At 35.6% G+C, this 15957-nt stretch overlaps 1 protein-coding gene across 2 annotated transcripts in view; it reads right to left on the reverse strand.

Annotated features, from left to right (window-relative positions):
* PITPNC1 (phosphatidylinositol transfer protein cytoplasmic 1) overlaps positions 1 to 15957 on the reverse strand; it is a 187115-nt gene that overhangs the window by 43348 nt on the left and 127810 nt on the right. For both annotated transcript variants that reach the window (XM_032211307.1, XM_032211308.1), the window contains exon 5: positions 4702 to 4773. In XM_032211307.1, the coding sequence (XP_032067198.1) occupies positions 4702 to 4773 (72 nt within the window). The remainder of the gene's footprint in view (positions 1 to 4701; positions 4774 to 15957) is intronic.

Raw genomic sequence — 15957 nt, forward strand, 5'->3', positions numbered from 1 at the left:
TTGGCCACAATATAGCTAAATGAAAAATCCTATATTGTTTATTATACTATATCACAAAAATTATTTATTTATAACTTCTTCAGATTTATGAAGAATGAATTAATATTAGATTAGATGCTATGGGTCCCATTTATTAAATTTATTAAAGAACGCAATCTGATGGGACCCAGGAAGAGAGCTTTTCAGTCATGGCATCCACTTTTTATAATACCATCCATGCAGAGATTAGATTGATCCTGACCTTATTAGCACTGAAGACATGGCTGTGTCATCAGGCATGGGGATCGAAATTTGGGGCAGAGCTCATGAGAATCTATGTTGATCTGTGTTTATGGTTTTATCATGGCTGACGATTATGTATTTATTTTTGTGGTGTATATTACATTGGAATTTAACCATTGTTAGTTGCCAAGTGTCATCATGGTGAGATGAGGAGCTACATAAATTGAGATGGATAGATGGATGGATGGACGGACGGACGGACAGATGGAAAATCATGTTGGAAGAAAGCAACAGAAAACCATTTATAATTGTTCAAAGTACAGAAAAGGACATGTCCTTGCAGTCACCAGGATTCAGTATTGGTTCAAAGGAGACTTTAATATGGGAAAAGATAAGTTAGAACAATGCAAACTTCCTATACTAATGAGTTGTTAAAGTCATTATGTGTCAGCACTGAATTATCATAGAAATACTCAATTCCAAATAATTAAAAATGAAATAGAATAAGAACAACATTACACCTAATTTGATAAATAAGAAACAAATAACCATGACAAATTGAGTTTACAAGCAATTCCAACATAGGAATGAATAGCTTTTCTACTAAATCATGTGCTAATATTATCACAAATTACAAAACAATTTTTGGCCAATTAAGTATCTCCATAAGGAGTAACATAGTAACTTGTATTCTATATATTATAGATCTAAACTCTTTGAAGCAGAGACATTATATATAATTTCATAAAAAGTACACTTTATACGACAGTGCATTTTTACTTTTAGCGATTCTAAGTATTTATATTAGGCAGGTCCAAACAAACTCAGTTGTTATCAAGTAAAAGTATGTAGAATAGGTTATAAATCTCGAAGGATTACCAGTTGTCTGCTTGCAGTTTTATGTTAGAACTATTCTTAACCTGCTAAGCTGCATGCACTTCTAGACACTGATGAAGTCTTGCAATTGAGTAACTCACCCCTTAATCTGGAGTACAGGCAAGAAAAGCAATCATTATTTGCACATTTTATCAGACTAGAATTAAGGCTATGGGAAGTGATATGTCTTGATACCGTACTGTATTAGCGTATATATACTGTGTACATTCATATATTGACAGTGAGTGGAATACAAGTAATAACATTTTCCTCTTTCTTGTAACCTCTGCCCATGAAGTAAGAACTTGGAAATATATGGCTAGAGGTCAATAAGCTTCAGTGTGCAATTCTATCTCTGTGGACCAGTGTTAACCCAGGCCTAGAGCATCGTATTCAACTTAATATAGAAACTCCTGTCATCAACACTGCGTCAGCATTTCCAAGGCAAAGACTTAGCATGCTGCAAATTAATTTCATTTTAGAGTTAAATAGAGAAAGATGCTGATCTACCTAAAGGAAGCGTTTCCTTCCAAGAGGAGGAGGAGGAAGACAAATGGGAAAGTCAAATGCTACCAACAAGCTGAGGATGCCACAGGAAAATGTTTCTTGGATATTATTACAAAGGTCTAAGCCCAGTTGTGAGGAGGGGTGGGGGGGGTGCTAAAGTGCTTTAGTTTTATAGGAAGATGTGGATAACGAGTATGGTAGAAACCTGGCGCTATAAACAGAACCAGCGGGAAAATGTTTTATTTAGAGACTAATTCTATCTGAAGAATAGGGAATACCTCCTTGAACATCCAAATAAATATATGATGACATGTAAAAAGCAATCATAGGCAGGAAATAGCAGAAAAGATACAGCTTAATAGTTCATAACAAGAAACATTTACTGCTATAAAGCTGGTATATATATATATATATATGTTTTCTGAGGTTTTCGCGGGTGTTAGTATGTAGGTCTCTAGTTGTTCGGGTTTTCTCCCGCGTAGAATTGGAGATGTCTTGGCGACGTTTCGACGAAGTCACATTCGTCATCTTCAGGCTGCTGCTGACTACTTCAGGTTTGGTGTTTCCAGGAGTAGTGTGGGATCTTGGCTGGCGGTTTGTACGTTTCTACGCGGGAGAAAACCCGAACAACTAGAGACCTACATATATATATATATATATATATATATATATATATATATATATATCTGTGTGTGTGTGTGTGTGTGTGTGTGTGTGTGTATATGTATATATGTATATATATATATATATATATATATATATATATATATATATATATATATATATATATATGAGTTAAATTGAAAAACTAATTCTCTATGTCTGTTTGATAAATATTCTGTTCTAAAATGGACATTTTATAAAATTTCCATGATAAGTCCAAATATTACATTGCCATATGTTACACTTATTATCTGTAAGAGTATCTCTATATATCTCATTTTAAAGTGTCAACATTTTGATAACTAAGAACAAAAGTCTGTTCCACTGAACAGGTTGAAACAAATACATTCCTTTTAAAGACAGAAATAGCTTTCACTATTTAAAACTATCTTTAAAGAGATAGTTTTAAGAATATTATTTAGTTTGGTGGATGAGAAGCCATACTTCTGAGTTTTTCTGGTAGCATGTACTTATACTGTCGTAATATGTGTGTGTGTGTGTGTGTGTGTGTGTGTGTGTGTGTGTGTGTGTAGAGAGAGAGAGAGAGAGAGAGAGAGTCAAGAGTCTTTTGATGCCTTGAATGTTAATGTTCAGAGCACGAAAAGTTGTGACAATAAATCACATTTTATAAGAAACTAAATAAATCTATTCATTTTAAATGTGCCATAAATCTTTTGTTCTTGTTTGTGTAATGCATTCATACATTTACCCCCACATGCATAAGCTTTAGTCCATGGCAGATCTCTGATCTGTTAATCTAAGTTAATATTTATTTTTCATCCTCTATTACCATAGCATATCACAAAACAGCCTTAAAAATGTCTCCATGTTAAAATTAGCAAGGTACTCTTGATTAATCATCTGGAGCTTTAATTAATTCACTGATTAATGTTTGCTATCTTATTTGCTTTATAATATATAACAGGAAGCACAATTAATGAATTATTTCTTGACAGAAAGTTATTGGAGATCTGTATGAGAAATTTTTTACAAAGTTTACAAACTCATTATTTCATTAAATCGCTCCTGTTTACATGAGAATTAAAGGACTGCTGTGGTACAGGGAATGGGAGACAGTAATTCATATCCTAATGAATTCTAAAGCTACCTTATCTCTGTCTATTCTACCCTATAGAATAGGTTATTGCAGGTTTCAGGTATAAACATAGACATGTCCTCTTTCTTGCAACAGTTGTATTTAGCTGTATTGATGTTAAAGGAATGTTTCCCCTTTAAGCTGAGAACATTTATATGCAGCCTCAAGATGATTGAAATCTGTTATGCTTCATCCTTATTACCCCAGAAGCAAAATCAGATGACCAGCAGTGTGATCAGAGGGGTGCTAATTGGTCATCTGCCACCATTTGTTCTTGCTCTCTAAAAAACTGGAGCTCCTTTGGTTTTGCCCAAGGCATTATGACTGTTTAGCCAACAATACATTAGTACTTTAAGCCTGTAGCCCTCACCAGTTTAGTGCGAAGTTTAAGTAATGTAGGTATATTTTATTTCTTCCCACCTGGATTCTCTACTTGCATGCCTTCAAATGCCATATTGCTGCCCTTCAAATATGAGGGGAAAAAATTAATAATTGGTTACACAAACTGGCTGAACTGTAAGGATACACCCATGAAGAGATCCAAATACCTTAAAAACTATAATTCCACTCACGATCAGCTCTTTTATAGCACCTGAAACCCTGGAATTGGTAGGCTTCTTTGCCTTACCATTTGGTAGTTTTGACTAGGTTCTGTGATGGCATTTGGGAATAGGAGAAAAATTCCTGACAGGAATTTTGTATAGTATTATTCAATAGGTACAATAAGAAGCTCAACCTATGACCTACAAAACCAGTCTATGAATACAATTACCAAGGATTGTGGGAGGGATATACCGGTATTAGTTACCCACATATAATTCCTGAACTAACATACTGGCAGTTCAGACATACAGTTTTGCTATAAAAAAAATAAAAGTAATTATCCTTAGAAATTGTTACCTTCCTAAAAAGTATTAACTATCTATGAAACAGGGACATTCAAGCTTAAAAGGTATTTCATGTAAACCTTGGATAGTTATTATTTAAATTACATATAAGTGGTGGTATCCTAACATGGTGCTGCCATGCACAATCTTCCCTTGTGTAAAGGTACTCACAGAACCAAGGGGAAGAGTTAAATGAGATATCAGTTTAGAATCATTAGATAGCCACAACCCCCGCCCCCTCTTGAACACAGTTGACCCTTATCTAGTCCAGGTGCAAGCCATTAGTCTGAGAATATTTCTGCGCATAGGCTTTAGCAATAAACCAATAATTTAGAACCTTCACGTGTCGACCTGTTTTTTTTGCGCCTAAAACCTTGATTTCTTCTGGGCTATCTGGCCTACGTTTTAAATGTACTTTACATTCAATTATTGAAAGGAGAGAATACTTACATTATCATTACTTCCTTTGTTGTCCTCATATTTGGTCTCTATGTGAATGGAGAACTTGGGCAAAAATGAGCACTGTAAAGAAAACATATAACATAAAATGCAACAATTATACCCATTAACAGTTTCATGATGTCCTTTCTGCATTGCAGTATCCTGGCTATCAGTTTTTATCTGCCTCATATTTGGGAGAATAAGCCTGACATTTATAAGTGCAAAATCTCTATAAGGACAGAGGGAGGGGGGGACTTCACAAGTTCAACAGTCTCAACATTCTCCATGAATTTTTCAGCTCATGGATAGTTTCCTAATTTTTTTCTGGCAAGTAGTTACACTGTCCTCAGAACTGAAGCCTTTGTTTTATGTGTGGATAGTTATGCTGCACTTGAAAAGGGTAAGCAATAAAAGCAAACCAATTTCTAGATAAAACAAACTTTGAGAGGAAAAGCAGAAGAGCGGATGTAATAGGCATATGAACTGAAGGATGCTGAATCTTTTTGCCACCCATTATATTTCAATTGCCCAATTATCCAAATTATTTTTCCTGCCATAGAATTGTATACTTGGAGATGTTTTTCACTGATATAACAACTTTCAGATTTATGACAAATAAATCTGGATGGAATGAATGAATAGAATGAAATCATCATTATTATGATTATTATTATCATCATCATTATCATCATCATCCCTGTAAGACAGGGCTCTCCAAACTTGGTCACTTCAAGACTTGTGGACTTCAACTCCCAGAATTCTGCAGCATGACTGGCTGATGAATTCTGAACTTCAACTCCCAGAATTCCGCAGCATGACTGGCTGATGAATTCTGGGAATTGAAGTCCATAAGTCATAAAGGGGCCATAGTTTCCCACCCCTGTTGTAAGATGTCAATCTACTATCTACTTGTCCCTCTGCATAAAGAAACCCCACAAATGGACTTTAAATGACATGTCTTCATGACATTGACATTGCCTCATCCGCAGTCCACAGAGAAAGAAGCCTAAAAAGGAGTCTTTGCTCCACCAGACAGAATTTTGGTCATGGCTACAACCTAGGACACAAGTGACAACATGCTTGAGGCTGAAATCTACACATCTTCTATGGGAAAGAGTTTCTTCTCTAGTTACTGGACACTGGATTCCATAGCCTCGTTGGCTTGAGCTGCAGAAATGACCAGTCATTACCTTCCATACTGGAATCTATTCACGTGAGTTCCAAATAGCACTTTTCTTAACATTTGTCAGATCTTATACACAGGTAGTCCTTGACTTAACAACTATTCATTTAGTAACCACTCAAAATTAAAACAGCACTGAAAAAAATGACTTACAGCCTTTTTTCACACTAATGACCACTACAAGCATCCCCATGGTTGTGTGATCAAAATTCAGGCACTTGGCAACTGATATGTAATTATGACAGTTAGATTGTTCTGCGGTCATCTGATCACCATTGGCAACCCTCCCAGCCAGCTTTTGACAAGCAAAGTCAATGAGGGAAGCCAGATTTGCTTAATGACCACATGATTCACAACTGCAGTGATCCACCTAACAACTATGGCAAAAAGGTCATAAAATGAAGCAAAATTCATTTAACCACTGTCTTGCTTAACCATGGAAATTTTCGGCTCAATTCTGATCGTAAACCAAGGCCTACATGAAGTCTCTTTATAATCATGGGTTCTGAAATCTCTTCAGATGTGCTAGTTGTGTTTTTTGGACATGGGTTTAAAGATTAAAATAGAATAGAATAACAGAGTTGGAAGGGACCTTGGAGATCTTCTATTCCAACCCACTGATCAGGCAGGAAACCCTACACCAATTCAGACAAATGGTTATCCAACATCTTCTTAAAAACTTCCAGTGTTGGAGCATTCACAACTTGAGGAGGCAAGTTGTTCCACTGATTAATTGTTCTAACTGTCAGGAAATTTCTCCTCAATTCTAAATTGCTTCCCTTTATTAGTTTCCCCCCAAAGCTTCTTGTCCTGCCTTCTGGTGCTTTGGAGAATAGTTTGACTTCCTCTTCTTTGTGGCAACCCCTGAGATATTGGAACACTTTCATGTCAACTCTAGCCCTTCCTTTCATAAGACTAGATATATCCAGTTCCAGCAATCATTCTTCATATGTTTTAGCCTCCAATCCCTTAATCATATTTGTTGCTCTTCTCTGCACTCTAGAGTCTCAACATCTTTTTTACATCGTGGCAAAACTGAATGCAGTATTCTAAGTGTGGCCTTACCAAGGCATTATAAAGTGGTATTAACACTTCATGTGATCTTAATTCTATCCCTCTGTTTATGTAGCTGCTGCACACAAGCTTGTTCAAGTCTTGTGCTGCATAGGAGTTTGACTGATGTCAGGAAACAGATCTAGGTTCTTCTTGTTCTGTACCCAGTGAGGGTATTGTAAATATTCTGCAACTTTGGCTGGCAAGGGGTTTGACATATTGGGGCGGCCACTGCCACCCGCAGCAAACCTGAGAATAAGTAGGTGCATTCAATTGCATGGACATATTCCTGTTAATGTAAATAATTGCAGTATTCCACCCATATATGTCTGTGCTTCAGGACAAAGAGAACAATTTCACAGAATAACACAAAACTGTCTGTTGAAAGAGCCTGCTCTTGGAGGCCAGGGCCTACCTCTTTCATCTCTTAGGCACCTACAAAAACCTTTGGGGTTGCTATGCTGCAGAGGAGAGATGCTGGGTGAAGTGATAGGGACTGACCCTGGTGCTTTTCTTAAGCCTCTTTTCATCCTTCTGATCTGTTAGCTAGACTATTTTTGGGCAGGTGTTTAATGCTCCCTCCAAAGAGTGCTATGCTAAGATTGCTAGAATTAGCTAAGATTACAATTCAAGTATTTTGGGATTCATCCTATGCATCCATTGTACTTTAGCAAAGCAAAGGTAGTAAATTATTGCAACCTACAGAATGGTAGCTTAGTGACAAGATATTAATTCATACAAGAAATCAGATACAAATGCAGAAAATTAATGTTGCAAGTATATTGAAATTTAAAACATGATTCCTTCTTCTTTCACTTCCCTTGGGCAGACACTTCTCAAGTACTAAACTGGCATTTTTGTTAGCACACATGACATATAAAGGAATACACAGAGCACATTCTCCAATTTCCTATTTAACATTTCTAGAAGTGGCCAGGTGCTGCTCTACAAATAAATAATAATCAAAATAATATTTGTAAGAGATTTAGAAAGCCCATAATACTTTGCCACAAACTGAGCAGGCAACAGAGAGAATCTCATTCTAAGCATCCGGTTTAACAGATTTTTGAGAAACCTGAGGGAAAAAAACTATTAAATGTTAACAATTTCCCTTAAGCCAATATTACTCAGCCTCCTTTATTTGGGTTTTCGCCACAAAATCAGTTTGTTCCACATGAGATTATGTAGAAATTTTTCAGCATATTTGAAAACTGTTGTCATACCCTATTTTAAACTAAACACATCCCCTTAGTACTCATTTAAATCCATCTGATAATCTTGAATCTCTTTCCAATCTGTCTGAATGTGTGAGGTCCAAAATGTGTGGTTTTGCCACTGCGGAACAGAAAGCAACTCTTTGGTTTGAAAACTCTTCTTTTCTTGATGAATCTAAAACTTGCTGACTCATAGCTTGGCATCATTTGTTTTTATTCCTAGAAGAACAATACATTTTTCTCTAATGAATTTTATACTGCTAGGATCCACCCATTTTTGTAAATCATTTTGGTATTCTAAAGTATTAACTAGTAGTAATCCTTATTACTGAGTTACCCTGATAAAATAATATCCATTTGCCTTCATTTTGCCTTTGGGAAAAATATTAGTGATATTTATTTGAAAATGAATACATCTGCATAAAGTTGCAGCTAAGTTGTCCCCAAAGTACTTTTCAAAAGATAACTGGGCTTTCTCCTCCCCCCACTTGAAAACATTTCGCTTCTCATCTGAACTGAATCTCCATAGACATTGAAGACAAGTTCTCAAAATTTCAGTCCTCTCAGATTTCTAATAGCAATGGGGAAATGCATATTAACTCTATCCCCATGATTACAAAGGGCTGTGCTTGTTTCCCACCTATTATCTGTCCAGAACTGTTTATCTTCACATATTTTAATATACCCCCCAGTAGAGAATAACTTTCAGCATACCACAGTGGGGAAAAAGCAGATTAAACTCTGACTTAATTAATTGCTTTTTGAGTATTCCCTACTTGTCTAGTCTTCCTCTGTCTGAGGAAGAAGAAAAAACAGCCATGGAAAACACATAGTGATAGTCAAATTTTAAATTCACTGCAGATGCCTTCTATTAAAAAAAAAGAAAGAAAAAAGAATTAAGGCTATTTTTAGGGTGATGATTGATTAACGTTGCCATGGCAATAAGAAGCAACAGCACGAATATGGTATAATTTGCGCAAGCTAGGACAAGTGCCAAAGAATTAAAGACACCAAATAGAAAACACATGACATTTTTATCAGTCAGTAGTGACTGCTATAATTATAACCTTTCCATAACAACCACACTTAAAATGATAACGAGATTACAATATTCAGAAATAGAAATATTGAAAAAGAAGACAGCTAACGTTTCTCCACTCTTTCATTTGAGGGACCTGTTTTGTGTGGTAATATCTGATGGGATGTTTACAGAACAGCTGAACTGATTCTTAAGTCATTCCTCATTATTCTGCTCATTAGAGGAATTACTTCTGAATCACTGGAAATATTTTTGAGTCTATCAAATAATAGGAGTAAAATTTATTTATTTGTCATATTTACATAACTGCCCATATGAAGGTAACATATGTAATATTCATAACTAATTATGTCCTTTAACTGCATTATCTGCATTACTATCAGGGACTAGTGGTATCTCTTTAAAAAACTCTTACAGTTGAACAAATGACATCTTCCTATAAGCAGCTCAGTGGTAAAATTCAAACTTTTTTACTACTGGTTCTATGGGCGTGGCTTAGTGGGCGTGACAGAGGAAGGATATCACAAAATCTCCATTCCCATCCCACTCTGGGGCCAGCCAGAGGTGGTATTTGCCCATTCTCCGAACTATTCAAAATTTCCACTACTGGTTCTCCAGAACCTGTCAGAACCTGCTGAATTCCACCCCGGTCCCATCTCTTATCTATTATCAAATCCTTAAGGCGTCCTTGTTCAGTCTTGACCAGGAAAAGCCCATTAAGGGTTACCAGAGATAACATATCTATTTTAATCTTGATGAAATAAACCAACTTTATATTCCTTCACCTTACTTTTAATAATATTTATTTTTCATGCCTTCCTTCAAATAATGTTCTAGAACAGGGATGTTAAACTTGCGGCCCACGGGCTGGATGTATCACACCTTGGCCACCCTCAACCCTGGTTTAGCAAAGGGGAAAAAGTCACGATATGTCACGTGATGATGTGACAACACGAGTTTGACACCCATTCTAGAACTTGATCTCTTTTTGTTTTTTCCTTGACCTTTTTTACAAAATTGTAATAACTTTTTAGACACAAGGATAGTTTCTTCCCCTATGCCATCACTCTGCTAAACAACTAATTCCAACAACACCATCAAACTACCCAGTGGGGCTGTATTACTATCATCATCTGTCCTATTACGTATTTCCTTATCTTTTTATGACTATAACTTTGTTGCTTGTATCTTATGATTTATATTGTTTTACTTAGTATCCTAGTATGATTTAGCAGTTAGACTTATATACCGCTTCATAGGGCTTTCAGCCCTCTCTAAGCGGTTTACAGAGTCAGCATATCGCCCCCACAGTCTGGGTCCTCATTTCACCCACCTCAGAAGGATGGAAGGCTGAGTCAACCTTGAGCCGGTGAGATTAGAACCGCTGAACTGCAGATAACAGTCAGCTGAAGTGGCCTGCAGTACTGCACCCTAACCACTGCGCCACCTCTGCTCTTTGATTTGTATTGATTGCTTATTTAGTATCCTATGATTATCACTAAGTGGTGTATCTTATGATTTCTGATGAACATATCTTATGATGACTATGATACTGGCTTATCACTTGTTGCTTGTATGTATACTGAGAGTTTATGCAAGCAGAAACAAATTCCTTGTGTGTCCAATCACATTTGACCAATAAAGAATTCTATGCTATTCTATGCTACACTATGCTACACTTCCATTATATGAAAGTTATCCAGGATACTTTTGGTTTGTCATTCATATATTTCTTTTACTTATTAACTTAATAATAATCATCATCATAACAACAACTTAATAATTTGTATATCCAGTGTAGCATCTTCTTCTATGTCATTCTTGTAGCATGTCATTTTTAAATCCATATTCAGATCAGTCTGAGTTTTGTTCTTCTTTCATAACATCTTTCAGTCTATCTTGTTTAACGTAACAATTATGTAAGTACAAACATTCTTAAAATTAACTTCTGGGTCCATTGTTCAAAAATATCCTTTAATGCACCCAGTGTTAAGATATTTTGCTCCATTCTGTGTTATTAAGTCAAATTCAAGTAGTCTTCTCTTTTAATTGTTATCTGTAGCTCCTTAGTCTCATCCTAACATGTTTTTTTAAAAGAGAATTCAAAACAAAAACAATTTTCCCATGGGAAGGATGGTTATAATTAATTCCAAAATCTTGTTTCAAATCTCTATGGACTCTTAGTCCATTTCTAGCTTTCTAGAATCCAAGTTATAATCACCCTTTTGCTGTTTATTCCAAAAGAGAAAAAGAAATTAAACTTGGAATTTAACTTCTAATTTCTACAGATTGAGGCAATCTCATCCAATGCTATAAAATGTGTCAACCTAAAGGTCCTAATAGCTGAAAAGTAGTTAACAAGCGATTTTACTGATTAGAAAAGGAAGTATGCAAATCCAGTGTCCTTTTGAAAGGTATAACCATGGTTTGAGTGACTTCGTTCAGCAGCTCTTGATTCTACTGCAGTCATTGGCTAAACTTTAAGTGGATCCATCTTCATTTCTTCCCTAGAAATCCAAATCAAGGGCTAGGTGTTTTATGGAATATAAAATCAGTTTCTTATTATTTCACAAAAAGTCTAATTCAACATTCTCTAGACACCCTAGAATCTAGGGTCTAGATAATGTTTTTGTTAGGATATTAAAATTTAATACTTGGAACAGTAAAGTGTATAATGGGCCAGAACACACAGCTGTAGTTGATTGGTTGGAGAGAGCTGGCTCCTCCTATGATTGGTTGCTTGGGTGTTCCCTTTCCCCCCTCTGCCTTTTTCTTATGATATTTATTTATTTATATAAAATTACAACATTGGTGAGGGGTCACTTATTCATATAGGTTCCTCCTACTATTGCATTGTTTTGCTTAAATATTCATAATATAGTATTCATAAAATACTTTTGAATTATATACCCAACACTTTCAATGTAGTATTATGGGTCAATCAAGGTGATGAGGAACAGCAAAAATATTATTATTCAAGGTTAGAAGAAAGTGTTATCCTAGATTTACAGATCCTGGATTAAGAGTTAATTTGCTTTCTGTGTATGAGTTGGTTCTCACTATCAATATAGTGGAAAGATTGATCAATATTGTTTTGTCTGGTCAGGAATTAAAAAAGTATTTTAAATTATGATGAAAGATTTTCTACATGTAACTTACAATGTGCATGTGTGTGTGTCTACGTGTTTTCTTTTCCCACTCTGTTTGTATGTTTTCTTTTTTTTTCTTCTTTAACTTTTTTTGTAATTAAAGGAAAGCAATGAATAAAATGATTTTCTGTTTCTATATTTGCATATTTCTTGCTGGCAGTAATGCTCTTCTTACTTTCATTATTTCTGGCAGTAAAGAATATGTACACAAATCATTAAAGTGCTGATGTTTTAGCATTTTAACTGGCTCATTGCAGCATAAAAACAGTTGTTTATTATTATGCTATTTCTAAGAAAAGTAATGGGGTAACTGAGGTTTTTTTTAACACAAGAGCAGGAAATGAGTAAGCCTTACCCCTCAGGACAGCAAATAAATTCACATGATTTCCTGAGAATGGGGGGGGGGGGGGAGAAAGAAACAGAGAAGCTGTGTGGTCTGTCCTTGTATATATCTGTTTTCTCCTGACTCTTTAAAAAAAGTAATAGACATATTACTCAACATGGGACTTAGAATAGGATAGAATAACAGAGTTGGAAGGGACCTTGGAGGTCTTTTAGTCCAATCCGCTGCCTAGGCAGGAAATCCTACACTGTTTCAGACAAATGGTTATCCAACATCTTCTTAAAAACTTCCAGTGTTGGAGCATTCACAACTTCTGGAGACAAGTTGTTTCACTGATTGTTCTAGCTGTCAGGAAATTTCTCCTCAGTTCTAAGTTGCTTCTCTCCTAGATTAATTTCCCATTGCTTCTTGCTCTACCCTCAAGTGCTCTGGAGAATAGTTTGATTCCTTCTTCTTTGTGGCAAACCCTGCCTCCAGTCCCCTAATCATCTTTGTTGCTCTTCTCTGCACTCTTTCTAGAGTCTCCACATCTTTTTTTATATTCTGGTGATTAAAACTGAATGCAGTATTCCAAGTGTGGCCTTACCAAGGCATTATAAAGTGGTATTAACACTTCACGTGATCTTGATTCCGTCCCTCTGTTTATGCAGCCTAGAATTGTGTTGGCTTTTTTGATAACTGCTACAAAAAATATTTCAGATTTAGTTTGGAAATCTAAGCTTTAGAGCACAAATCTCTGTATTTTAGATCAAATCTTACTTCAGAGGCACAATATTTCACAAAACTTTTACATTTCAAGTGTGAAAGTTCTAAAACACTGTGATTTTGGACCCAGCAAGATTAGAATAAAAAGTGCAAGCATTTTGTCTGATATTCCAAGACAATTTATCAATTTTCTCTCCAACTACTTCATGTACCAATTTATATGCAAGAATCCATCAATAATGTTAGCTAGTAAATGTAATCATACTGTTGAAATAAATACACTTTTTGAAGTTACAGTTTTTACAATGCAGGTTTATAGTTCAACTGACATTGTCAAATTACAGTTCTAAAGTAGCTGATTAAATTCTTTCATTACCACAATAATGATTCATGGTGATCGAAAGCTACTTATGGTATGGTTGGAATATGATATATTCTAACTTCCAAGCGCCCTTGAGTAATGGTTAATATAAATGCGAAAGATAACAGATCAGTTTTCCTCAATATGAAATTGAAACATCAAAATGTACAGCATGGTTCAACCTCCCACTTCTTTCAGAATGATAGGAAGAACAAATATATCAAACAGAAAAGGATCAAAACCAAATAAGAGTTAGAAAAAGTTGCTGGGGAAAAGGGAAACATAACTTGCATAATTCCTGGTATTTTCAGTTAATAGCTTTGGTTTGTATAACATATTATTAGTTGGATCGAGATAGGTTGAGAGTCTGACTCAGAGTAAGGTAGTTCATAGTTTAATCTTATTTTTCAAAAGACATTTCTCTTCCCATTTCCTTATTAGAGAAGTCCACAATTAACGACCTTTTGTTTAACAACCATTCTAAGTTATGACAGTGCTGAACAAATGACTTATCTTCACACTTATAACCATTACAGCATCCTCATGTTACACGATCAAAATTTGGGTGTTTGGCAACCCGCATGTATTTATGAAAGTTGCAACATTTCCATTTGTGACTTTCCCAGCCAACTTCCAATAAGCAAAGTCAATGGGGGAAGCTGGATTTGTTTAACATCTGGGTGAGTCATTTAATGACCCCAGTGGTTCTCTTAACAATTCTGGCAAAAAGGTCATAACATTGGGCATATTAGTTCAGATCAGAACAAAAGTTCTGATTCCAATTGTAAGTGGAGGACTACCTTATATATTTTGAAAGAATACAAGAAATAGGTAGTACAAATAAGAAAATGAACTACAGATAGAGAAATATTATCTAGCCATTGTGAAATGGGCAGATAAACAACAAGTGTTAAGTATCATCAAGCTAACATATTTTAACACATCATTAGAAATGTATAGTAGTATATTTTATATCCAATTTTCTAGTCAAAATCCATAAGCCCATTAGATTTTAAGCTTAAAAAAATGCTTGGTTCATATTGTTCACATCATTGAAAGAAAACTATAGTAATGAATAATGCACTCCACCAATAATATAAATTATCCAATTAGAATATGGATTCTAAACCCAAATTTTGGATATGGTAAATTCCACATATAAAATTGCAGCTGCAGGAATGGTTTCCAAGTAGCATTAAATTATGCACCAGACATATGTTTAAATACTTAACTTTAGTTTTTGTTATTTAACAAAAAACTTTGCTATCAACCCCTGCTTAGCTACAAGTAGCAAATAATTCTGCTGAATGTATAGGCTATTAACTATACCTGATCTCATGATAAGATTCCAGACCACAGTTTTCCTCTGTAAGCCTTTGTGATGCATTTGAAATTAAGTATGTAATGTTATATAGATGATGCTCTTAAACAGATTGTCTCAGTTGTTCTTAGTGATGGTTCAGGAGAACAACTGTTAAGATTAAGGCAGCTTTCAAGATGCCTTTGGAAAACTTGGTCTGGGATAATCTGTTCAATGTGTGTTTGATTTTTTTATTAGTGTCTATGTTCTCAACTAATAGCCTAGTTTAGTAACTACTTCACTGATTATTCAGTTCCATAATTGTACATGTGCTTGCCCCCCAGCGTTATACAGACACCCTGAACCAAAGCAGGAATAAAATAGATCTTGTGGATCCACATGAGAAATGTTCTTAAGAGCAAAGGGCAGACTTACAAAAGAGTCAGAATTTTTGATAGCTAGCTCTGGTAAAAAGTCTTGCAGCAGCCTCTTCACCGGCATGCCAAACATTCTTCAAGAGCAGACCCAATTAAAAAGCCTTAGTGTGATTCACTATAATATGATAACTATTGTAGACCCACCTTTGCTGAAAAACAGACACAGTTTGTTCTCTACCTGAGATGAATTAAAAGAATGAGGCTGCAGCAGAGGTGAGTTGCTCCCGGTTCGGCCTGGATTGGGCGAACTGGTAGTAGCGGCGGTGGGAGGCTCCGTCCACCCACTTTTGCACAAGCACAAGCAAACTGGTAGTAAAAAAAATAGAAACCCACCACTAGGCTGCAGCTAAAAATCCAGGACTACACATCAGCTTTATGTTGGTTTTTCAAGAAAGTAGATTTTACATTGGTAGCCATTTGGTCCATGCAGCATGTCCCATTCAAACTGCAGTTATGTTCACTAGGCATGAGAAAATGAATG

The sequence above is a fragment of the Thamnophis elegans genome, chromosome 2 (genome assembly GCF_009769535.1).
Source record: "Thamnophis elegans isolate rThaEle1 chromosome 2, rThaEle1.pri, whole genome shotgun sequence".
In the NCBI taxonomy this organism is placed as follows: domain Eukaryota; kingdom Metazoa; phylum Chordata; class Lepidosauria; order Squamata; family Colubridae; genus Thamnophis; species Thamnophis elegans.